This window comes from Ranitomeya imitator, chromosome 7 (genome assembly GCF_032444005.1).
Source record: "Ranitomeya imitator isolate aRanImi1 chromosome 7, aRanImi1.pri, whole genome shotgun sequence".
NCBI classification, from domain to species: Eukaryota; Metazoa; Chordata; class Amphibia; order Anura; family Dendrobatidae; genus Ranitomeya; species Ranitomeya imitator.
Genome location: NC_091288.1, coordinates 156,745,803 through 156,770,774, shown reverse-complemented (window position 1 = coordinate 156,770,774; position 24,972 = coordinate 156,745,803). Strand labels below are relative to the sequence as shown.

The 24,972-nt window shown below is 44.1% G+C and overlaps 1 protein-coding gene across 1 annotated transcript in view; it reads right to left on the bottom strand.

The window, feature by feature from the left end:
* Positions 1-24,972, bottom strand: part of KATNIP (katanin interacting protein) — a 259,496-nt gene that overhangs the window by 192,792 nt on the left and 41,732 nt on the right. The window contains exons 11-12 of the mRNA XM_069733957.1: positions 14,052-14,122; positions 5,713-5,782 (exon numbers count right to left, since the gene is read on the bottom strand). Coding sequence (XP_069590058.1) covers positions 5,713-5,782; positions 14,052-14,122 — 141 coding nt within the window. The remainder of the gene's footprint in view (positions 1-5,712; positions 5,783-14,051; positions 14,123-24,972) is intronic.

Sequence of the window (24,972 nt, the reverse complement as noted above, 5' to 3'; positions counted from 1 at the left end):
TCAGGAATCCTGGAAGGTAAGAGATTTGCAAGCCAACTGACCGGGCCGATATAACTAGAGTTGGGAAAAATCAATTCACTGGACTTGAGTATAAGTCTACAGTCAGGGTCTAAACTGTGACCTCCTTCATTATAGCGGTGTGACAGGAGCTGTGCAGTCATCAACCTGAGGACTAGCTAAAGAATCAATTAAAAGAAACACCAAAACACCAGAGAGCTACTTTGTATGGGTATTAAAGGGGTATTCCGAGATGTCAAAGGAGAGCGATGCGGAGGCCATATTGGCTTTACAAGGCAATAAAACTGTCAAGTTATTTGCTACAATCTACTTTTTTTTCTCGGGAAACAGTATAGCACAAGATTATCCCTTTTGAGTGGTTCCCCTTTAACAGAAAACAATAGCAGACCGATGCAATTCACATTTACAGTTTGTCTTTGCTTATTTTATTGCATTTGTCAACTACAGCATTGCCCTTTACTTACTGTACTCGCCCAATCGCAGTGCATAAAAATAATGCCGGCAGTGCTAAATGCTCAGACCACAATGAATATGTATGCTCTGTATTTATAACATTGACCTTTGTCTTGTAACAGCTTTGCGATGCGGCGGTCCTGTGTGTATACCTCGGGGGCACAGGAGATGCCGCCCGTGTGATTCCAAACACTGAATCTCCATTAGTCTTTAGTGCCATAAAGGCAGAAGTGGCTGTCAGCATATTCTATTCCGGGCTGGAGGTTTTCAGACTTTTAGGGGAATAGCTATCAGAAAAAGCCCTGGCTGTATAATAACCAGTCAGCATCTGCTGGGCCACCATTAGTCAAACTGCCGCAGTGTAGAACACTAACTAAAAGGGATGACAATCCATTTCAGGTGAAAAATGGTCGTTTTTTTCCCCATTTTCACACCAGAAATCTGACGGGCCATTGGTTATATAGCACTCGTATCAACACCAATTCAGCTGTAAACCCCCAAATAGCAATGTTCAATGTTAATTTGATTTTGGAGCAAATATTAATGTAAATCTTGAACACAAAGGTTGTCTAAAAAATAAATCGCTTTTTCATCTGCGTTACTGAAAGCATTCATCAGGTGCCAGATTTATCATTATACTTTTATTACGAAGAGTTGACCCAGAGAAAAAGAAATTAGGTTTTCTCATGAAGACGACTCTGTCCATATGCCCTATTTGGATACAAGGAAATTCTAGAGACGGCTCAGCACTTGTTGCCGCCCTCTGTTAGACAGAACTTTCAATACAAATTTTGAACCATTTGGCCTTATGTTTCTCTGCACATTCAACTTTAATCTAAACTGCGGACATAAATCAGTTGAGAAAAGCTCAGAAAGAACAGATAAGAAAAAAGTTACAAAACTTTCTGCATGGAGAAGGTCTTGATCAGACAAATGGACACACAAGGAGCAAACAGGGGGTGAAGGTGATGGTAGCGCTCTCCTGTAAGGGTTGTGTAAGGAAACAACACATGTAGAAGCCGGATGTGCCATATATGCAGGACCGTGGCTGGAGGAAAATATCGTCCAGATAACAGTTTGGCAAAGAAGATTATCACGATGTGTGGGCTTCGCTCACGAAAAAGGAAAGTTTTTATCCACCTATGGTTTTCAGTGTAACGTGGTTTTTTACCTTGAGAAAGGCGCCGGTTCGACGCCGAAATTCGTTGATGAATAAACCTTGTTTAAACTCTCCGGGTTTCATCCTTTCCATGAGCGCAGCCCGCATATCATGATAATCGCCAACTTGCCAAACTTTCTCTATTGACAGAAGTGCTGGGAAGTTTGTGAGGAAAGCTGTACTAATGAGAGAAGGTGGCCAATCTCTTAACTTATCTTTTCTGAGTGCCTCTCAGATGATTTATGGCCAAAGATTACAATAAAGTTGGATGTACAGGGAAACAAAGAACCTATAAAAGCCAAACACTGCAAAATGTGTAATGAAACCAAAATGCAAAAAGGATTTAACCCAAAATACAATAATAAAAAAGGAGGCGTCATGCCCTGGATCACATAGCGACCCATTGCCCCAAGACTACCAAGACACTGGACTCCAGCATCGGTCGACACTGCTTGTATTATGCATATAATGCCTGCAGTGCTGACTCTCAACCTTGCGAGGAGCCCCAGGCATGTCTCGTATTAGTGTGTTGAACTTGAGAAGCTTGGTAACCAAAGCGAGGGCCACACTTCCTCTACGGCTGATTCCTGTGAAGATGGTGGGTGCTCACTGTATCCATGGGGACAGTAAATGCTACCCTGCGGCCAGAGTGGTCATAGACAAACTGTGGCATTAAGTCCCCTGTTATAATGGGGGGGGAGGGGACTTTGCCTTATTTAGGGACTTCTGGCAGAAACTAGGGTTGCCCAGACAACAACCAGTTTACCCTTAAAGAACCCACGTCACAGCCCGAGTTCTGACAGGTTTAATTTTAGTGTGCTTGCTAACGATGAGGAAGAGGTAGTATCCCCTGAGGCCAACATTCCTGAGCTGGGGTTGTTTGGAGGGGGAAGGGGAAACTTTGGAACCACCCAGCTCAGGAAACTAACTCTTAAAAGGAGCGTGTGACAATATAACTAACAAATGGTTTTGCTCAAGACTGACACATGATACCTTCATTTTGCCATGAATAGGAGTTATTGCAGTGGGTCGTCAAGCAGAAGTGTGGTCATAGCAGTTTCTAGCGGCAGTGCCCTACAGACAAAGTGTTAGACAAGGCACAGACTAATGTCTTATGGGGGGGTAGATAAAACCAAGGAACAATCCTAGAGCCAAAGAACGATTCCTAAAGCCTCCAGAGGATCTACTGGCCCGGCTGTCACCAAGAGATCATGAATTATTGTAGGTCCTTTCCCCCCCTGCCAGTTAACCTCCCTGATCGCCGCTTATTTCCATAGTCCCTTAGTGTCATTACCCATTATTGAGGTCCAGTTTGATCGCACAGGGATGTATTAAGTGGGACCCATGGTCAGGTCTGCCACATGGCATCAATATATCCTGGTGGTTCTGGATTATGAGACACAGTACCCGGAAGCGGCACAATTAGCAAACTCCTCCACTAAGAGTATAAACTGAGAGCTGGTTCATCTGAGCTGAAAACTAATAGCTCAGAAATATACACGGAGGACCGTATACAACTCAAAAAAATGTAAGGACAAACAAATTCCTCCAATACCAATTCTCACAGTATAACATGATTTTATTGAAGCACATGGTTTAAAAAAAAAGCAATTTAAAAATTGGAAATGCAAGCTAACCATACAGGTGATGGAAGAAAGCAACCACTAGACGTGAGGGTAAATTTATAGCCTAGATGAAACAATACAGAGTAGAGTACATCCTTAAATCATACAGGGAGTCTGAGGTAGAATATAAACTACTGTATATCAATACAGAAAATAAGTAAAGTGCATAGTGCAAGAAGGTTGGCTTAGGTATAGGAATGCACAATATGTGAAAAGGATGGTCATGCATAGTAACAAATAACTGAATTTATCTATTAGTATAGTGCTATATTGATTATATCCATTTTCAACTGAAGGCAAGAAATATAAAGAGAACCATAATACAATAAGATGAAGTCATTAAGGTATATAGCCTTCAGAGGAAAACAAAAAAGGTAATGTGCACACCATAACTCAAGGTAATCAAATAAAATAATGGCAATACAAAATAGAGATACCAAGAGTAACTATAGATACCTTGTCTGTGGTCACGTACCAGCGTACCCCTTTGAAGGCTATAAATTTACCCTCACGTCCAGTGTTTGCTTTTTTTTTTTCCCGATCACCTGTATGGTTAGCTTGCATTTCCAATTTTTAAATTGTTTTTTTGAAACCAGGTGCTTCAATAAAATCATTTTATACTGTGAGAATTGGTATTGGAGGAGTTTGTTTGTCCTTATATTTTTTGAGAGCTGGTTCATGGCTATTCCAGAATGGGACTGTGAAAGATCCTGATGGACCAAGGCACTCCGTTCAAGTCAAAAGTCATGAGAAAGTTGTGCAAAGCCTTGCAGGTAACACAACTCAAGACCTTGGTGTACTACCTGCAGATGGACACTCTCAAAAAGATTTAATAAAACCTTGAAGGCCATTTTAAAAGAAGGTTGCAGAGACTGGGACTATCTGCTATTCTCCATCCTAGATGTTCCCCAGGCCTTTATGGGGTTATCCCCAGTTAAACTGTTGGCTGACACCCCCACAGACTCCAGCATATCGCGAAGGAGATCTGGGAGGCAGAGGCTACATCCCACCGGAGCGTAATTGAGCATGTCGCCCAAATGCAAGAAAGGATTACTGAAGTGATACCTATTGTGAGAGCACTTGATCCAGGCGCAAGAGGCCCCATAAAGGTTGTACACATCTGTCATCATAGGTGAGACAAAAAAACAAAACAAACAAAAAACAAACAAACCACACACCTTCATGGAGCGCTTATGTAATGAAATGGAGAGTACATTAGTTTACCCTGCTGCTCACTCAGCACACATACATGACATACGATTCTCTGGAGCGTAGTTTTCTTGGACCACCAATCAATAGTTAAAAATGGTTTAGATTAAATTTGACCAAACTGAAAGCTAATTCATAAGCAGTAGCCAAGCCTGCACCACACCGCTTCATACCACCATGTATCAGATATAGAAACAGGTGGGTGCGTGCTCAACTACTGTGGCATACAGATCCTCCTCCATGCAGCCTGTGCAATGCAGGACTAATAGTTAATTGTCATTGATGGGTAAACCCCTTTTACCTCGTAAGGGGAACCCGTAAGCAGGTTTTTATACCCAAAACTGATATAATTTATGTTAGATTGCTGTAATGCAGACTAAATCCATAACTTTGTTTTGTCAATCCTTGATTCTGTTACCGAGAAATCCCTTTTCTAATTTGTATGCTTATGAGCCACAATGGCAGTGGGTTTGGCCTTGAGCTTCCAGCTCTCCGGCCTCTACTGCCCTTTCCCCACCTGCCGCTGGCCTCCTGTCACTGACTGTTAGGTCACTCTTCTCTGTGACCTTCTCCCCGGCTCGAGATCCTGCGCAAAAGTCATCATTCCCAAGGGTGTCGCATGCAAAGATTGATAATCCAGATCTCGCAACATCATTAGGACCTCACTGATCACCTTTTGCCCCCATGAGTAACGGCGCTTTCACAAATTCTTGGACAGGGGAGGTGATTATTAAAATTGTGGGTATAACAAGGTCACATTAGCACACGTACATACTCTGGACTTGGAGCTGAGCCGGTCTGCGGCAGTTGGCTGGGCATGAGAGCACATCTCTGGGTCATGGGTGGTGCGCTGATGAAGCAGGAGTGCTGAAGACCCATTTACACAGCGCCAGCCCCAACATTTAAGGCCACACGCATGAATGAGTGTTCAGGGGACCAATAAGAACAAGGGTGGTGTAGGGAACCTCAGTTATGCCCACAGGATCATAATCAAAGGCAGGGTAAGATTAATCAGCGGAGTAAACATCCCATCAGACATGTCCACATTAAATTGTATATTGTCTGCAATGTAAGACACATTGATTCTGCACAAAAATCGGTGAACGTACAAGAAAAATAACACTTGAATACAGGAATAAGATAGCACAACCTAATGATGATTGCTGAGCAGCCATTGGGGACCTGGCAGATTCCCTTTAATTTATAACAAGAACATGACTTGCACCAGAAACATTTCACATTGCCTACCTTTAGGTCACTCCCGGAAACATGTTCCTTATCAATATTCTGGAGAACCTTCAACAATTTCTTCTGCTGGCTACAACAAAAGAAAATACTGAATTACACATCAAACAATTATTGACTTTTACAATCTAAGGCGTCACATGTTCCTCATCTTTGTTTCTTTCCATCCAGAAGTAATAAATCTAAGTTGTTAGAGAATGGTGCAAGACAACAATGGTATATACTAATATACTACAGGTTATGTCTGATGGAAGTGATCAACTAGGGGCCACAAAGCAATCTCAACCTGACCCATGACACGTCTTCAGTATCTCCTCATGTGAATGCTATGTGCAGTGGTCTAAACCAGAGGTCCCCAACTCCAGTCCTCAAGGCCCACCAACAGGTCATGTTTTCAGGATTTCCTTAGTCTTGCCCAGGTAATAATTGCATCACCTGTGCAATGCAAAGGAAATCCTGAAAACATGACCTGTTGGTGGGCCTTGAGGACTGGAGTTGGGGACCTCTGGTCTAAACTATCTGTGCCTCCTACATGTGTAATAGAGGCCATCATCGAGATCCCCATCTTAGATGGAAAGTAAACCTTTACGGTTGTGGATTTCCATTGCAAATCTAAGGAGATGTTACCTGGCTGAGAGGAGTGAGCTGCGTCTGCAGAAAAACCAGTGTAAAAAACTTTTCTTGGAATAGGAAACACTGGAATCTACTTCTAAAAAAACTACTTGTGTTTAGAGCAGAGATGCCGCCAGAGTGCAGAGAAGCCGCCAGAGGGCAGAGAAGCCGCCAGAGGGCAGAGAAGCCGCCAGAGGGCAGAGAAGCCGCCAGAGGGCAGAGAAGCCGCCAGAGTGCAGAGAAGCCGCCAGAGGGCAGAGAAGCCGCCAGAGGGCAGAGAAGCCGCCAGAGGGCAGAGAAGCCGCCAGAGGGCAGAGAAGCCGCCAGAGTGCAGAGAAGCCGCCAGAGTGCAGAGAAGCCGCCAGAGTGCAGAGAAGCCGCCAGAGGGCAGAGAAGCCGCCAGAGTGCAGAGAAGCCGCCAGAGGGCAGAGAAGCCGCCAGAGGGCAGAGAAGCCGCCAGAGGGCAGAGAAGCCGCCAGAGGGCAGAGAAGCCACCGGAGACTAATCACATACATGGTCAAATTAGCAGTTAAGGGCTCATTTTTATTCACATCACCACTGACTACATCTACGAATATTCAGATCTGTCACTGACCTATATTGCAACCACAATCTTTAAAAAGTCAGAATGCCGTGTAAAATGTGAAGAAAATAAGGATTTAATCCCCTTAACGACCAGGGGTATTTCAGTTTTTGGGTTTTCGTTTTTTGCTCCCCTTTTCTCCAGAGTCATATATTTTTTATTTTTCCGTCAATATGGCCATGCGAAGGCTTGTTTTTTGGCGGGACAAGTTGTACTTTTGAACAACACCATTGGTTTTAACATATTGTGTACTGGGAAAAAAAAAAAAAAAAAAAAAAAAAAAAAAAAATCGGAAAAAAATTCCAAGTGTGATGAAATTGCAAAAAAAGTCAATTCCTCAGGTTTTTTTTTTAGTTTTTTACCATGTTTACTAAATGATCAAACTGACCTACCAATATGATTCTCCAGGTCATTACGAGTTTATAGATAGAAAAATTCCAAACATGTCTAGGTTCTTTTTTTTTTTTTTTGTCACCACTTAGACATCAAAGTTTGTTAAAAAAAATTAATAATTTGCGCCATTTTACGATACCCATAGCATCTCCATTTTTCGTGATCTCGGGTTAGGGAAAGCGTGGTACCAATGAAAAATGGCTGCATAGTCCATTTTCAATTCAAGGGAATCTGTCATCAGGTTTTGCTATGTAACCTGAGGACAGCATGAGATAGGGGCTGAGCCAGATTTAAGTGATGTGTCACTTATTAGGCAGGGTGCTGTGATTTTAATGAATGCTTTATCACCAATAGATCATCACTGCCTGGACTACAGCTCACATGAGCCCTGGTCCGACCACGCCCCCTCCCGTATTTAGCAGCTTACAGTCAATAGGCAAAATGCATGGAGAGTTGTGGCATGGGAAGGTTCAGTTTTATGAGCGACACTACATCTAAAAACTCAGAGTTTACTGGGTGCAGCAGTCCTGAGACAAAGTGATACATCATTGGAACCAGGGTCTCTTTTCCTACATTATGCTTCTCTCAGATGAGGTAGCAAAAACCTGATGACAGATTCCCTTGAATTGAAAATTGACTTTGCAGCCATTTTTCATTGGTACCACTCTTTCCCAATCTTTCGTGGAGTCATTTTGTTAATAATGTCTCAGCTATTTTGAGATGTGTTGCTGCCATCAATTTCTAAATTTTTAAATTATTGTAAATTAAATTATTTTTTCAAGTGAAATGTAAAAATGTCTAACATTCACCTTCTGATATTTATTCTGTGGTGAATAAAAATATAAAATATGCCTATAAGAAAATTTTAAATCATTGCATTCATGCTTTCTTTACATAATACACAGTGTCCCAACTTTTTTGGAATTGCGGGGGGAAACAACATGCCCGCCCCCAGAGTCAGACTCGGGTTTCTCTGTGCGATATGGAAATTCTCTGGAAGAGTTTTTTTTTTTTTTTTCTCTCTACACAGGCATGATGCCTCCTGCTTATGATTGGTCAATATTATGCGGGGGAAAGGGAAATGGGGAAATGTCTAGCAATGTCCATTTGGATTTAGCACAAATTAGCACTCTTATAAACTTTACAAGCTATAAGAAATTCCATTACGTGGCCACTTTAACTTGCCAAAACTGGTTTAATCTCCCCTATCATAGCTTTTAATTACTGGGTGTGATCGTAGGGATCCTTGAACCCTTAATTTGGAAGGAAATACCAATTCATATTTATTTAATGCTTTATCAGTTAAGGTCCCTGGAAAATCTGGCTGTTTTCAAATGTCTGATATTGTACAAAACGTTTACTCCGATGACATATATAAAGTAAAGGATAGGTCATCAATATGGGAGAGGTGGGGGTGTGACATCTGGTGACCCCACCGATCTGCTGCTCCTGGTGCCAGAGACGAACAGTTGTGATCAATTACGAAACAAAACAGCACAGGTCCATCAACGGTGTAATGTTGGCAGCAGGATAATGCTGTTCCTTCCCCATTCGTTCAGATAGGGGTTGATGTGTGGAACCCGGCTGCCATCACTACACAGCTGAAGGAGCTGGAGTCTGCATCTGATCACATCCAGCCACAACTTATCAGCAAAGCAGAGAGAAGTGGGGCAGGGGTAGCGCCCCATCATCTAATGTCTGTGACTGATCCCAAGGATAGGACGTCAATATGAAAGTACTGAACGCACACTTTAAAAAAAAAGAAATTGATTTTATTGAAGTATAAACCACAAGAATGTAGACAATACCAGAACATACGAGAACAGTGATATTTACAAGAAGTAAAAAGGCGCATTAGTGTCCAGCATACGTGAAGAGCTTTTACTGCAGATCTTGGATATAAATGAAAATAACCTCTTACCCCACTCCACACACCCTTTAGGCCGGGGTCACACTTGCCAGTATGATGCCAGAACGTCGTGCGAGTCTCTCGCATCAATGCCCGGCACTGCCGCCGGCACTCGGGACCGGAGCTTGCGGCGGTATGTATTTCTATGCAGCCACACGCTCCGGTCTCGAGTGCCGGGTATTGATGCGAGAGACTAGCGCGAGTTTCTCACATCACACTTGCAAGTGTGACCCCGGCCTTAAGGAAGGCCTCATACACTTGGACCGTAAACCGGTTGTATTCGCCTAAATAAAATGTGCAAATTGCCTCTTCATAAAGAGAAAACAGGTTCCCTTATACCGCCTATAGGAGGGGGCAATTTTGGAGAAGATTTTGGCTTTGCTTTATACCTTGGGTCACCAACATCACTTTCCCACAACTCAAGTGCCTCAGATGCCACCGTAAAAAGGGGGATTCTGATTCCCATTGACACCTTTATAGCTTCTATTTGTTGTTACTTTTGGGAGTAATCATCATTTTAGTCCACATGCAAATTAAGCATTAAGTTCTCTTCCGGGTGGCCCCGCTGAATTCCTTGCCCTGCAATAGCCTCTTTAGCTTGATTGGTAGATCACTGTCAGATTTGACTGCCTGGATCCTGAGGTCAAATGGACAGTGAGCTATACATCAAGCTGAAGAGATTGGTGCTGCTGTAGGACCATGGGAAGGCAGTGGCTTATTTAGTGCTCTGTCACACCCAGAGCACTTAACGTCCCATTTGGATTTGAATAAAAATGCTAACTATTCAGGAAGGCAGCAACAGATGGAAGATATACAGTGGGTATGGAAAGTATTCAGACCCCTTTACATTTTTCAGAGCCCTGACCTAAACCCAATTGAGCATCTCTGGAGAGACCTGAAAATGGCTGTCCACCAACGTTCACCATCCAACCTGAAGGAACTGGAGAGGCTCTGCAAGGAAGAATGGCAAAGGATCCCCAAATTCAGGTGTGAAAAACTTGTTGCATCATTCCCCAGAAGACTCATGACTGTACTAGCTCAAAAGGTGCCTCTACTCAATGCTGAGCAAAGGGTCTGAATACTTATGACCGTGTGATATTTCAGTTTTTCTTTTTTAATAAATTTACAAACATTTCTACATTTGTTTTTTTCAGTCAATATGGGATGCAGAGTGTACAATAATGAGAAAAAAAAATGAATTGTTTTACTTTTTTGAATTTTCCAAATGGCTAATATGAAACAGAGTGAAAAATTTAAGGGGGTCTGAATACTTTCCATACCCACTGGATATCCACTGTACACACATCTTTTTACTAGTGAAAATAGGAGTGGAGCTTCGCACTGCTCACAGGCGCCTGTCCTACATTCCAGGACAGGTCTCTGCCAGTGTAACAGTGTGCAGACATTTTTAATTCTATAGTGATCACATCACTAAACAAAAGGATTGTGATTTGCTAATCAAAGAGGTTTGGGAATATTATATATAAAAAACCTAAAGGAAATCGCATTAGTAATAACTTCATAGAGAACCCCTTTATAGGAGAACATTTACTCCTGAGGCTATGTGCACACGCTGCGGATTTTGCTGCGGATCCGCAGCGGATTTGGCCGCTGCAGATCCGCAGCAGTTTTCCCAAAGTTTACAGTACAATGTAAACCTATGGGGGAAAAAACCCGCTGTGCACATGCTGCGGAAAAAGCCGCGCGGAAACGCTGCGGATTATTTTCCGCAGCATGTCAATTGTTTGTGCGGATTCCGCAGCGGGTTTCAACCAGCACCAATAGGAAAGTGCTGGTGAAAACCTGCAGAAGAATCCGCAGAACAAAGCGCAAGAAAATCCGCAGTGAAAACCGCAGTGGTTTTGCACTGCGGATTTTTCAAATCCGCTGCGGAAAAATCTGCAGGAAAATCTGCAGCGTGGGCACATACACTTAGACCAGAGCTAGGCAACGTGCGGTCCACGTTCCACATCCAACCCTCTGACTGTTCCAATCTGGCCCACAGACTGATACAGATGAAGGGCTGAAAGAGTGGACCCCTAGCCGCACCGTTCCCTCGCCAGTCTGCCACCGCCTGCTGTCACCGCTATTCCCCGAATGCAGGCAGCGATGAAAACACTGGTGGAGGACAGATCTCAGACTGTGAGACAGCAGACACAATGCCGTCATTACACTGTGCTGCTGTATGAAGAGTCCGTGCATCGGAGACCAGAGCAGGGCGCCGGGAGCAAGGGGAGTAGGTGTTGGTTTTTCCACAAGGTTATATATAAAAAAAATAAAAATTCAGCCTATTGGTTAAACCCTTCACAACAGTCACAGTCTCTTGTGGCCCCTCGGGAAAATTTCCCATCCCACTCAGCGGAATCAGGTTTCGTACAGGAAGCACACGGATTTCAGTAAGTGTCATGCAATGAATGGTGCAATTATAGACATTTCTGCGGCTAATCTGCCACGTGTGAATTCACCCTTAAAAGATATTTTATAGATCTGAATCTGATGACCGATCCTCTCTAAAGGTATCTTTCCGAATGAACAATGGAGATGACATTAGGCTGCTTTCACACATCAGGTTTTTGGTTTCAGGCACAAACTGGATCAGTTTTTTTTTCTTACGCCTGATCCGTTTTTTCCCCATAGAGTTGTATTACTGCAATGATTTTTGTGTCAAAAGCCTGAAGGGACTTATGTGTGAAAAAATCTCTCTCTCCCGCTCTCAGAGCCGGATACAGCTAAAAACGGATCCATGCATCAGTTTGCATCCGTTTTTTCACTATGAACACCGGATCCGTTTTTTTGGCAAATTTGCCGGATTGTGCCTGAAACCAAAAACCTGATGTGTGAAAGTAGAGTAGCATAGGACGTCTCCATAAGATACTTCTCATTGCATAGAATATTCCATTGTCCTCTGTTACAAGTACAGGTCCTTCTCAAAAAATTAGCATATAGTGTTAAATTTCATTATTTACCATAATGTAATGATTACAATTAAACTTTCATATATTATAGATTCATTATCCACCATCTGAAATTTGTCAGGTCTTTTATTGTTTTAATACTGATGATTTTGGCATACAACTCCTGATAACCCAAAAAACCTGTCTCAATAAATTAGCATATTTCACCCATCCAATCAAATAAAAGTGTTTTTTAATAACAAACAAAAAAACCATCAAATAATAATGTTCAGTTATGCACTCAATACTTGGTCGGGAATCCTTTGGCAGAAATGACTGCTTCAATGCGGCGTGGCATGGAGGCAATCAGCCTGTGACACTGCTGAGATGTTATGGAGGCCCAGGATGCTTCAATAGCGGCCTTAAGCTCATCCAGAGTGTTGGGTCTTGCGTCTCTCAACTTTCTCTTCACAATATCCCACAGATTCTCTATGGGGTTCAGGTCAGGAGAGTTGGCAGGCCAATTGAGCACAGTAATACCATGGTCAGTAAACCATTTACCAGTGGTTTTGGCACTGTGAGCAGGTGCCAGGTCGTGCTGAAAAATGAAATGTTCATCTCCATAAAGCATTTCAGCCGATGGAAGCATGAAGTGCTCCAAAATCTCCTGATAGCTAGCTGCATTGACCCTGCCCTTGATGAAACACAGTGGACCAACACCAGCAGCTGACATGGCACCCCACACCATCACTGACTGTGGGTACTTGACACTGGACTTCAGGCATTTTGGCATTTCCTTCTCCCCAGTCTTCCTCCAGACTCTGGCACCTTGATTTCCGAATGACATGCAAAATTTGCTTTCATCAGAAAAAAGTACTTGGGACCACTTAGCAACAGTCCAGTGCTGCTTCTCTGTAGCTCAAAAGTGGCTTTACCTGGGGAATGCGGCACCTGTAGCCCATTTCCTGCACACGCCTGTGCACGGTGGCTCTGGATGTTTCCACACCAGACTCAGTCCACTGCTTCCTCAGGTTCCCCAAGGTCTGGAATCGGTCCTTCTCCACAATCTTCCTCAGGGTCCGGTCTCCTCTTCTCGTTGTACAGCGTTTTCTGCCACATTGTTTCCTTCCAACAGACTTAACATTGAGGTGCCTTGATACAGCACTCTGGGAACAGCCTATTTGTTGAGAAATTTCTTTCTGGGTCTTACCCTCTTGCTTGAGGGTGTCAATGATGGCCTTCTTGACATCTGTCAGGTCGCTAGTCTTACCCATGATGGGGGTTTTGAGTAATGAACCAGGCAGGGAGTTTATAAAAGCCTCAGGTATCTTTTGCATGTGTTTAGAGTTAATTAGTTGATTCAGAAGATTAGGGTAATAGGTCGTTTACAGAACCTTTTCTTGATATGCTAATTTATTGAGACAGGTTTTTTGGGTTATCAGGAGTTGTATGCCAAAATCATCAGTATTAAAACAATAAAAGACCTGACAAATTTCAGTTGGTGGATAATGAATCTATAATATATGAAAGTTTAATTGTAATCATTACATTATGGTAAATAATGAAATTTAACACTATATGCTAATTTTTTGAGAAGGACCTGTATTTGGCCCAGGCATGTTCCCTTCCTTCAGGACACTGGAGCTCTGAGGTCTCTTAAGGAGAAAGCAGTAGTGTCTCTTTGTAATAGCATAATATAACCCACGATTACAATTAGACATCACTTTGCACTTTCGCCTAGTCCTTTTCTCAGTGGTCCGGGTTGCCATACTGGGAATATGCATTTACCTAGAGACAAAGAGGATGTTATGGCCTGCTCTGGGGACAAGGCACACGAGAACTGGAAAATTATACTATTTTACAAACCATAGAAAAAAAGGACAATGCAGCTCCCTCCATACAATGGTAGTGCTATGGTGAAGACAAAGCAATGACATAACGGTCCGGGTACCTTAATTCCATGAGAGTGATTCTTTCAATAGCTTGTGAGACAACTCCTTCCTTCGCCTCTTGTGAAGATGTCTGTTATGAATACAAGGAACATGATCTGACTTATAAGGACCTTTTTATTTGCATCGACAATAATAATTTCCAACAGTATAAATTTAGATATATTAGCCATGTGGCACCCTGCCTATATCACCATCCTGTAGGACCAGTAGTGCTGGAACCACTGTCGGACAACCCCATAGTGATGACCCTGGGGTGCTGTCTCCTCCATGTTACGTCCGTCTTGGAACCCTTTGCTACGACCACTGCCGCTACGCAGTGTCACGTCTGCACCAACAATAGCTTTGGGGGATGCAGACGTGGTTTTGGTCTAGATTGGTCAGGCTAGGACTTAGAGTCCATGTCTGGGTAGGACCATATCTAGCTGCTAGTTATCGGTTATACCCGGCTCTGTGCAGGGAGCCTTCAGCAGGGCCACTCCCTAGTTAAAAGACCAACAACAACTTCTACCTGTCAGTTATAGCTTGTTACATCCCTGGTCTGTTGCTTTGTCTAGCCCTTATATCCTAGATCTCCTGTTTATTTACTAAACTTGGCTCGTTTTCTGCATCACAATTATGTCCATGACTTGGACCTCCTGGCTTGATAAACCTTCCTGCTAGCTCGCTCCACCGGCAAGCAACCATTCCATGGATGTAATCAAGGGGCCTTACATCAGTCTAGATTCCTATATAGTGGTTAAAAGGTGAAGGCCACCTGGGACCTACAGAACATAGTGGCTTGTACGAAGCCTGTCCACAAAAAGCCTTATTAACAGCAGCAAGGCTAATAAAACCAATGTCATTACATTCCACTGGTCTACTGATAAAAACAAACAACATCATATGACCACTGCAGCCAATCAGGGACAACTGATCAGCTTAAGCCTCAACATTTCCGTCTGAGCAGAAGTACACTGTTCTTCTGCTCAGACGTATTGCAGCTATTACAGACACATCCTTTATTGAGTTTGTGAAAAAATATAATAAAAATAATTATAAAGCAATGCTAGCTTGTTCAGCCTGCCTTCAGTCTTGTCTCCAAGATGCAACCATCCTTAACCCTTTCACTTTACCTTCATGCCCAGGCCAAATTCTGACCAGTGTCACTTTATGAAGTTCTAAATCTGTAACGCTTCAATAAATCCCAGCAATTCTGAGATTGCTTTTTCGTGACATATTGTATTTCATGTTAGTGGTACATTTTCGGCATTATGGTTGACTTATTTGGAAAATATCAAAATTAAAAAAAAAAAAGTGAAAAATGTTGCAATTTTCAAACTTATAACTTTCTTGACAAAAAAAAAACAAAACAAAATAGTTAACAAATAACATTTACCACATGTCTACTTTAAATCTACATAACTTTTTAAACAATTATTTATTTTGTTGGGAAATTAGAAGGGTTAAGTTGATCAGTGATTTAAAAAAAAAAAATGTATAAAACCAATTTTTTTTTTTTTTTAGTAGCCTCATTCCTTTTGAAGTGATTTTGAAGGTCCTATATGATTAAAAATACCCTAAAGGGACAATTTTAAAAACTGCACCCCTCAAACCACATTCAAGAAGTTTATTAACTCCTTTTTTAGGACTTCACAGGGATTAAAGCAATGTGAAAGGAACATTTTACTTTTTCCTACAAAAATGTTGCTTTAGCCCCAAATTTAGCATTTTCACAAGGGTAACAAGAGAAATTGCACAACACAGTGCGTTGTCCGTTTTCTCCTGAGTACGCAGATACCCCATATGTGAGGGAAACCACTGTTTGGGCGAACGGCTAGGCTCAGAAAGGAAGGAGAATAAATTGAGTTCTGGAGCGCAATTTTGGCTAGTCTATATAGAGGATGCCATGTCACAATTGAAGAGAATGAAATGCCAAAACAGGAACCCGTACAAGTGACCCCATTTTGGAAACTACACTTCTTGAGAATTCATCTAGGGAAGTAGTGAACATTTTTAGCCCTCAGGCGATTCACAGAATTGCTTAATTTTTGGTCCGGTCCGAGGAGCTTTGCGGTTCGGTGCTTCATGCGATGACGTCCTCTTCCTTACTTCCTGTCGCGGCTCCTGCACAGGCGTACTTTATTGGCCCTGTTGAGGGCAGCACAAAGTACTGCAGTGCGCAGGCACTGGGCTTCTCGGACCTTTACTGGCGCCTGCGCACTGCAGTACTTTGTGCTGCCCTCAACAGGGCCGATAAAGTACGCCTGCGCAGGAGCCGCGACAGGAAGGAAGGAAGAGGACGTCATCGCATGAAAATGGGAGGTGCCGGACCAGGACCGCGACGCCCATCAGACCGCACCGCCCCCCTAGGTGAGTATAATCTAACTTGCTTTTCTTATCTTTCAGGTTACATCAGTGGCTTATCTACAGCATTACATAATGCTGTAGATAAGCCCCTGATGGCGGTGGCCAAAACTTATATACGAAAAAGTAGGTGACAGATTCCCTTTAACATTGTTCACATTGCGTTAACAGCAGCCCGTTCAACACATGCGTTAACGGACTGCTGTTAACGCAAGTGCCGACATGACATCGCGCTAGTGCAGATAGAGCTACCAGATGCTCTATCTGCGCTAGCAGTGACGGACCCGGAAACACTGCAGCCCGTGTCCCAGGGTTCGTCACTCAATGATGGCACATCGCTAGCGCACGCCCATTGTGAGCATGCGCTAGCGACGCGTCCAACATTGGACTTAATGGCGGCGTTAACGGACTGCGGTACACCGTGTTATGCCGCGGTGTAACGTAGTCCGTCTAACGGACGCCTAAAACGCAGTATGAACCCAGCCCAACCTTTACAACTATATATATATATATATATATATATATATATATATATATATATATTATAACGCTGGGAGCGTCACTCTGTCCGAAGCCTCTATAGACTGCGCAAGCGCAGTCTGGGCCTCACAGAGCGACGCTCCCGGGAGATCGCGGTATGCGTAAGCACTGAACGCATACCGCGATCTCCACCGGAGAGTCAGGGACCGCCAGGAGGGAGGGTAAGTATACTCACCTTTCCCGGTTCCAGCGCTGCTTGCGGCTCCGTCTCCCGGCTCCTCTGCTCCCGGCTCCGGAGGGCGCGGACTGCGCAGGCGCCGATTCCTGCTGCCGGAATCGGCGCCTGCGCAGTCCGCGCTTTCCGGCGCCATTTTCTTGAAGACACACTCCGGCTCCACTGCAGGTGTGTCTTCAAGAAAATGGCGCCGGAAAGCGCGGACTGCACAGGCGCTGATTCCTGCTGCCGGAATCGGCGCCTGCGCAGTCCCCGCTTTCCGGCGCCATTTTCTTGAAGACATACCTGCAGTGGAGCCGGACGATAGGCGAGTATGGTATTTTTTTTTTTTTTTTATATGGCAGCAGCATTCGGGGGCATATAATACAATGGTGGCGCAGGATGGGAGCAGCACATGACAGAACGGGCGCAGGATGGCCGCAGCACATGACAGAACGGGCGCAGGATGGCCGCAGCACATGACAGAACGGGCGCAGGATGGCCGCAGCACATGACAGAACGGGCGCAGGATGGCAGCAGCACATGACAGAACGGGCGCAGGATGGCAGCAGCACATGACAGAACGGGCGCAGGATGGCAGCAGCACATGACAGAACGGGCGCAGGATGGCAGCAGCAAATGACAGAACGGGGACGCAGGATGGCAGCAGCACATGACAGAACGGGCGAAGGATGGCAGCAGCACATGACAGAACGGGCGCAGGATGGCGCAGGATGGCAGCAGCACATGACAGAACGGGCGCAGGATGGCAGCAGCACATGACAGAACGGGCGCAGGATGGCAGCAGCAAATGACAGAACGGGCGCAGGATGGCAGCAGCAAATGACAGGATGGGAGCAGCAAATGACAGAATGGAGGCGCAGGATGGGAGCAGCACATGACAGAACGGGCGCAGGATGGCAGCAGCAAATGACAGAACGGGCGCAGGATGGCAGCAGCAAATGACAGGATGGGAGCAGCAAATGACAGAATGGAGGCGCAGGATGGGAGCAGCACATGACAGAACGGGCGCAGGATGGCGCAGGATGGCAGCAGCACATGACAGAACGGGCGCAGGATGGCAGCAGCACATGACAGAACGGGCGCAGGATGGCAGCAGCAAATGACAGAACGGGCGCAGGATGGCAGCAGCAAATGACAGGATGGGAGCAGCAAATGACAGAATGGAGGCGCAGGATGGGAGCAGCACATGACAGAACGGGCGCAGGATGGCAGCAGCAAATGACAGAACGGGCGCAGGATGGCAGCAGCAAATGACAGAACGGGCGCAGGATGGCAGCAGCAAATGACAGGATGGGAGCAGCAAATGACAGAATGGAGGCGCAGGATGGGAGCAGCACATGACAGAACGGGGGCGCAGGATGGGAGCAGCACATGACAGGATGGGGGCGCAGGATGGAGCAGCACATACCAGGATGGAGACCATATACCAATATAAATGCTCGCCACCCAGGCGTAGAACGGGTTCAATAGCTAAATATATATATATATATATATATATATATATATATATATATATATATATATATATATATATATATATATATATATACACACACACACCAATAAATGCAAGTCAGATCGAAGAAATGTTACCACTATCATGAAGTACAAGATGTGTTGTAATAACTCTGGAACGCTTCAACAGATCCCGGTGATTCGGAGATCGATTTCTTGTGACATATTATACTTCATTATAGTGGTAAAATTTCTTCAAAATTTCTCGTGTTTGTGAAAGAAAAAAAAAATTTAAATTTGGTAAAAATTTTGAAAATTTCACAATTTTCAAAACTTAATTTTTATGCCCCTAAAATCAGAGCATTATGTCACACAAAACCGTTAATACATAAGATTTCCCACATGCCTACTTTACATGAGCACAATTTTTTTAACTTTTTTTTGTTAGGAAGTTAGAAAGGTTAAAAGTTGACCAGCAATTTCTCCATTTTCTCAAAAATTTTTACAAAACCATTTTTTTAATTCAATTTTACAGTGCCTTTGATGGGTCTATATGACAGAAAATACCCAAATTTGACACCACAACTAACACAACCTTAAGGTGCGCAATACCACATTCAAGAAGTTTATTAAATCTTTATTTGCTTCACCGAAACTTTGGAAGGAAAAAAAAAATGAACATTGTTTTTTCACACAATTTTTACTTTACACCCATTTTTTTTTTTTACAAGGTTATAAGGAGACAAATAACCCTAAAATGTGTTGTGCACTTTCTCCTGAGTAAGCAGATACCCCATTTGTGCAGGGAAAAGTATTGTTTGGGTGGAAGGCTCAGTAGGGAAGGCGTACGGTTTGGCCTTTTTAAACACAAAATTGGCTGAAATCCAGGAGCGGACACAAAGTCACATTTGCCATAACAGTGCAACCCCCCCACAACTGACCCCTGTTTGGGAAACTTGACCCCCTAAGGAACTTATGTAGATGTGTGTTGAGCACATTGAACCCTCTGGTGCTTCATAGAAGTTTATAACGTTGAGCCATGAAGATATAAAAAAAAAAAAAAAAAGTTTTTAGCCTCAAATTTTTATTTACACAAGGGTAACAAGAGAGAATGGACCCCAAAATTTAATGTACAATTTGTTCTGAGTACACTGATACCCCATATGTAGGGGAAATATACTGTTTGGGCACATGGCAGAGCTCAAAAAGGAAGCAGTGACTTTTGTAACACAGACTTTGATGGAATGGTCTGTCCCCTCCCAGACCCCATGGAGAATGGGACAGAAATGTAATATGAACAAGACACACAAAACAGGAATATCATAAACCCTCTATCACTCAAAATAGGGACAGGGAGGAATAAACTAAAGGCAATAGGGAACGGGAGATAAACACTCATGTACTACAGAACACCTCTACAACAACTTCTCCCCAAAACACTTACCGTAACTTAAAGGGACACTGTCACCTGGATTTGGAGGGAACAATCTTCAGCCATGGAGGCGGGGTTTTTGATTCACCCTTTCCTTACCCGCTGGCTGCATGCTGGCTGCAATATTGGATTGAAGTTCATTCTCTGTCCTCCATAGTACACGCCTGCGCAAGGCAAGATTGTCTTTGTGCAGGCATGTACTACGGAGGACAGAGAATGAACTTCAATCCAATATTGCAGCCAGCATGCAGCCAGCGGGTAAGGAAAGGGTGAATCAAAAACCCAAAAACCCCGCCTCCATGGCTGAAGATTGTTCCCTCCAAATCCAGGTGACAGTGTCCCTTTAAGCACACAGCACAGGAAGACAAACCTTCAATAGCAACAACAAGCGTCTCCTAAAACCAAGGTAGCAGAGCTTTCACTGGCAAGACAGATTGTCTGGCCAGGTTTTATAGGAAGAAGTAACGACCCAATTATAAGCAGCCGAAATGGAGCTGCATGTTTCTGACCAGCATAGAAAGGGTGTTCAGCACCCAGGGAAACCAAATACATTTAAATATTGGATCCAAACACACAGGCTAAATGGAAGATCTGCGACTTCATACGCAGTGATCTTCTACCCCTGATCTCCCAGGTTGGCGTGACACGCGTGGTGTGCCGCGTGACAGGTTATTATGCCATTACAGTATGCAAAACTCTATAAAAGTTGAAAAATATTTCTGGATTAAATTACTCATCCATAGATTATTATGTGCTTTCTGATATCCAACACTCCAAAAAGGCATTAAGATTTTCTGCAGATTTAAATTTCTCACCCATATTCTATTCAGTCTTCTGGCATACATTTTGTTGCTATATAACCCTGAAAAAAACTTGTTCAAAAATGTATTGGTATTGTATTGCTCACCTATAGACTATTGCATGGTATATAACTCAAAAGTGCACAGCCTGTGCGAGTCTGGGAGACAGATATATGACAATTTGAACAGAATGTCTATGAGGCCTTCTCTTATGTCTAATACAGGGTGTATCTGAGTCACTAATTTTTGACAGTTCTTGCTTCCTACAGAAATGAAACTGAAATTTGCTATGTTTTAATAAGAATAAAAAAAAAAAAAAAAAAAAAATATAGGTTTACTTTAATGATTTTTTAAAATCCTTTTAAAATTTTGCCTTATAAACAAGTTATTATACAGGATAAAATGTTTAACTTTCTTTTGCCTGTAAAATGCAATTTCTCGTCGATTTGGAATGTTTTATTGTCACTTCTTAAAGTGGAGTCAAAGTGTGACACCATTGTTCTCAGTAGTGATCTGGGAGTCAGAGATGCTTCTAGCGTTCTACCCCATGCTGTTCTCCTTCAATTCAGCACTTTCCCCATCCATTTGAACATTTTCACTGTCCCCACAGACCTCTTTGTAGGGTCAGAATTCAAGTATTAGGAATTGCTTGGCTCCAGCAGCAAGCACCTGAGCATTTTAGTGCTCGCTCATCTCTAGTGACCATCATTCATCATCCAGCTTTCCCCTTAAAAAAACACTGAGCACACAATATTAGTGCACAGGCATGATGGCTGGATGACATGTCTGGTTCTGGGCTTCTATCTGGAGCCCTGCTATGGATGCACTATCCAGATGGGACCATAGACAACCAAGAAAGAACGCTTAGATATAACTTTAAAGGAAACTGGTCATGTGTCATCTGGTCCTCTGTCCTAACTGGTATTCTGTCCTAATAAAACAAGCTGCCCACTCTCCTTCTCCCACTTGCTCTCCCTTTCTCTGCTTCTCCTCACTGATGGCGACATATCTCCCAACCCTGGACCAAACAGTTCATGCCTCCCATTACTACCCCCTCCTACCACTCCCTTTAACCCAATCCGACCACTACCTTCCCCTTTTTTAAAGTCCACTCTGTCCGCATCTACTCTCTCTCCAACCTCCAAGTGGCCTTCATATACCGACCTCCGGGCCCGGCCACTGCCTTTATTGCCCAATTCTCCACCAGGCTTCTTCACTTTCTCACAAGAAGACTTCACTGCATTCAAACAGGCAACAATAGCTTTTCAATCTGCTCTCACCTCTGCTAAACAGGCCTATTTCGCAACCCTTGTGTCTTTCCTATCCTACAACCCCAAACAGTTATACAAATTAACTTCCTCCTCCGCCCCTCACATCTCTGAAGAGGACTTTCCCCAACCTCAGCACTACTCTTATCCCATCCCTAACCCACCTCTTCAACCTATCACTAACTTCTGGCACCTTCCCTTCTGCTTTCAAACATGCCACAATCACGCCTATCCTTAAAAATTCAACCCTCGATCCAACTGCTATGTCCAGCTATCGCCCAATATCACTGCTACCATTTGCTTCCAAACTCCTGGAGCAGCATGTCCACGCTGAACTTTCCTCCCACCTCTCATCTAACTGGCTCTTTGACAATCTAAAATCTGGTTTCTGCACCCAACACTAATCTGAGACAGCCCTGACCAAAATTACTAATGACCTACTTACAGCCAAAGCTAACGGACAATACTCTGTACTCCTCCTTCTAGATCTGTCCTCTGCTTTCGACACAGTTGACCACTGCCTCCTACTACAGATCCTCTCCTCCTTTGGTATTAAAGATCCTGGATCTCCTCATACCTTTCCAACCGCACATTCAGGGTCTCCCACACTACCTCCTCACCCCACCCTCTCTCTGTTGGAGTCCTCCAAGGCTCTGTTATAGGACCCCTACTCTTCTCAATCTATACACTTGGCCTGGGTACCACCATTATGCTGATGACACTCAGATCTACCTTTCTGGCCCAGACGTCACCGCTCTGCTGTCCAGAATCCCGGAGTATCTATCAACCATATCCTCCTCCTCCTCTCACTTCCTCAAACTCAATGTGGACAAATCTGAACTCATCATCTTTCCTCCATCTCATAGATCTTCCTTACCTGTCCTTTCTATCACTTAACGACATCACGCATTCCCCCGTACTGGAAGTCCGCTGCCTCGGAGTAACCCTTGACTCTGCCCTGTCCTTCAAACCACACATCCAAGCTCTTTCCACCTCCACCTCAAAAATATCTCCAGAATCCGTCCTTTCCTCAACCGTCAATCTACTAAAATGCTTGTGCATGCCCTCATCGTCTCCCACCTTGACTACTGCAACATCCTTTTCCGTGGCCTCCCTGCAAACATTCTTGCACCTCTCCAGTCCATCTTTAACTCTGCTGCCCGAATAATTCATCTCTCGCCTCGCTACTCCTCCGCTTTCCCCCTCTGCAAATCTCTTCACTGGCTCCCATTCCCTGAGAGTATCCAGTTCAAGTTACTAATAATAACCTACAAAGCCTTCCACAACCTGTCTCCTCCATATATCTCTGAACTAATCTCCCGATATCTTCCCTCACGTAATCTCTGGTCCTCCCAAGACCTCCTTCTCTCCTCCACACTTATTCGCTCCTCACTCAACCGCCTCCAAGACTTCTCCCGAATATCCCCCATCCTCTGGAATTTTTTACCCCAACACGTTCGATTATCAACCCCATTTGGATCCTTCAGACGGAACCTGTTAACCCACCACTTCAGGAACGCTTACAGCCTGCACGGATCGCACTGCCTCCGCACCACTACCGAAGCTACTGCCTCACCAACACCGGAGCTCCTGCAACCCTCAACCTATTGTCTCCTTCCCCACCATCTCGTAGAATGTAAGCCAGCAAGGGCAGGGTCCTCGCCCCTCTGTATCAGTCTGTCATTGTTAGTTTGTTTACTGTAAGTGATATTGTGGCACCCCTAGGGGTATTTGCCACAAAAATAGTTACTGACACTAAACACAAATACTAAAATAGCAAAACTGCACTACCACCTCCGGCCAGAAGGGGGAGCTCCAGAGACTCCCCTTGATCCATTCTGGTCTGAGAGAAGAACTGGCAGTTGGGCAGTTGGGCTAAGGAGCTGAAAGTGAGAGGTCATACAGCTGAATTTCTAACAGCCCTATGACGGTTTCCAGGCCCAAATCACCGGCCTGAGGAGAAGAGGGATAGAGAAAAAGGACATTGTGAGAACCGGGTAGCATTAATCACTACCCAGAACAGGCGCAAAGACGGATACCGGATCCGTGGCTGTATTCATTATATATAATACAGCAACCGGAAAAACGTGAGGTGATATCAGCTTCACTAGGGTCGGATGCAGCAACAGACACAGAGTTCAGCGGTACTCCCGGAGGGGGTAAGCCGATAAAAGGACTCGGGTTGCCCGTCGAACCAGGACCCGGAGGTGACAGACTGGGCCGGCAGCCAGTTCACATACAGCAGCAGGGCCACACAGATATTGCGTACAATAAGAGGCGAAGACCCCGGCAGGGTCAAAGTAACTCAGAGTTCCCATACAGACTCCGGTGACAGGACTGGTTGTAAATCCCTTTTATGTTGAAGTAAACTGGTTAAACGTTTCAGTGCCTCAGTCTTTCATTTGGACAATAGCCATCTATCCAGGATTGGGATCATCACCGCTGGGAGAACCTGCTGCTGATCAAGTAAGTGCCTGTTCCCTCACGATACCCTTTACACTGTGCATTGCCTGAGGCCACAGCACCGGGTCAAGCCACCCGTGACATCCCCCTCAAGAGACAGACCCCATTGGTCCGGTGCTGGGTACCCCGGTCTCTCGGGCGTCACAATATCTGTAATTTGTATGTAACCCCTTCTCATGTACAGCACCATGGAATCAATGGTGCTATATAAATAATAATAATAATAATAATAAATAATAATAAATAATAATGTGAAATAATGCTACTAACCTTCAGATATGGAATTAATCGGTAGGGTAATGGTGTTCTATGGCCCTGAGGCTGCTGCACTGAAAGCCCGCTGCCAGGAGGAAATTAACTTTATTCCTCCCAGCAGCCTCCAGCTTTCAGTCACCAGACTGAGCAGCGCATGAAACCACTGCCCATCACTGATTGACAGCC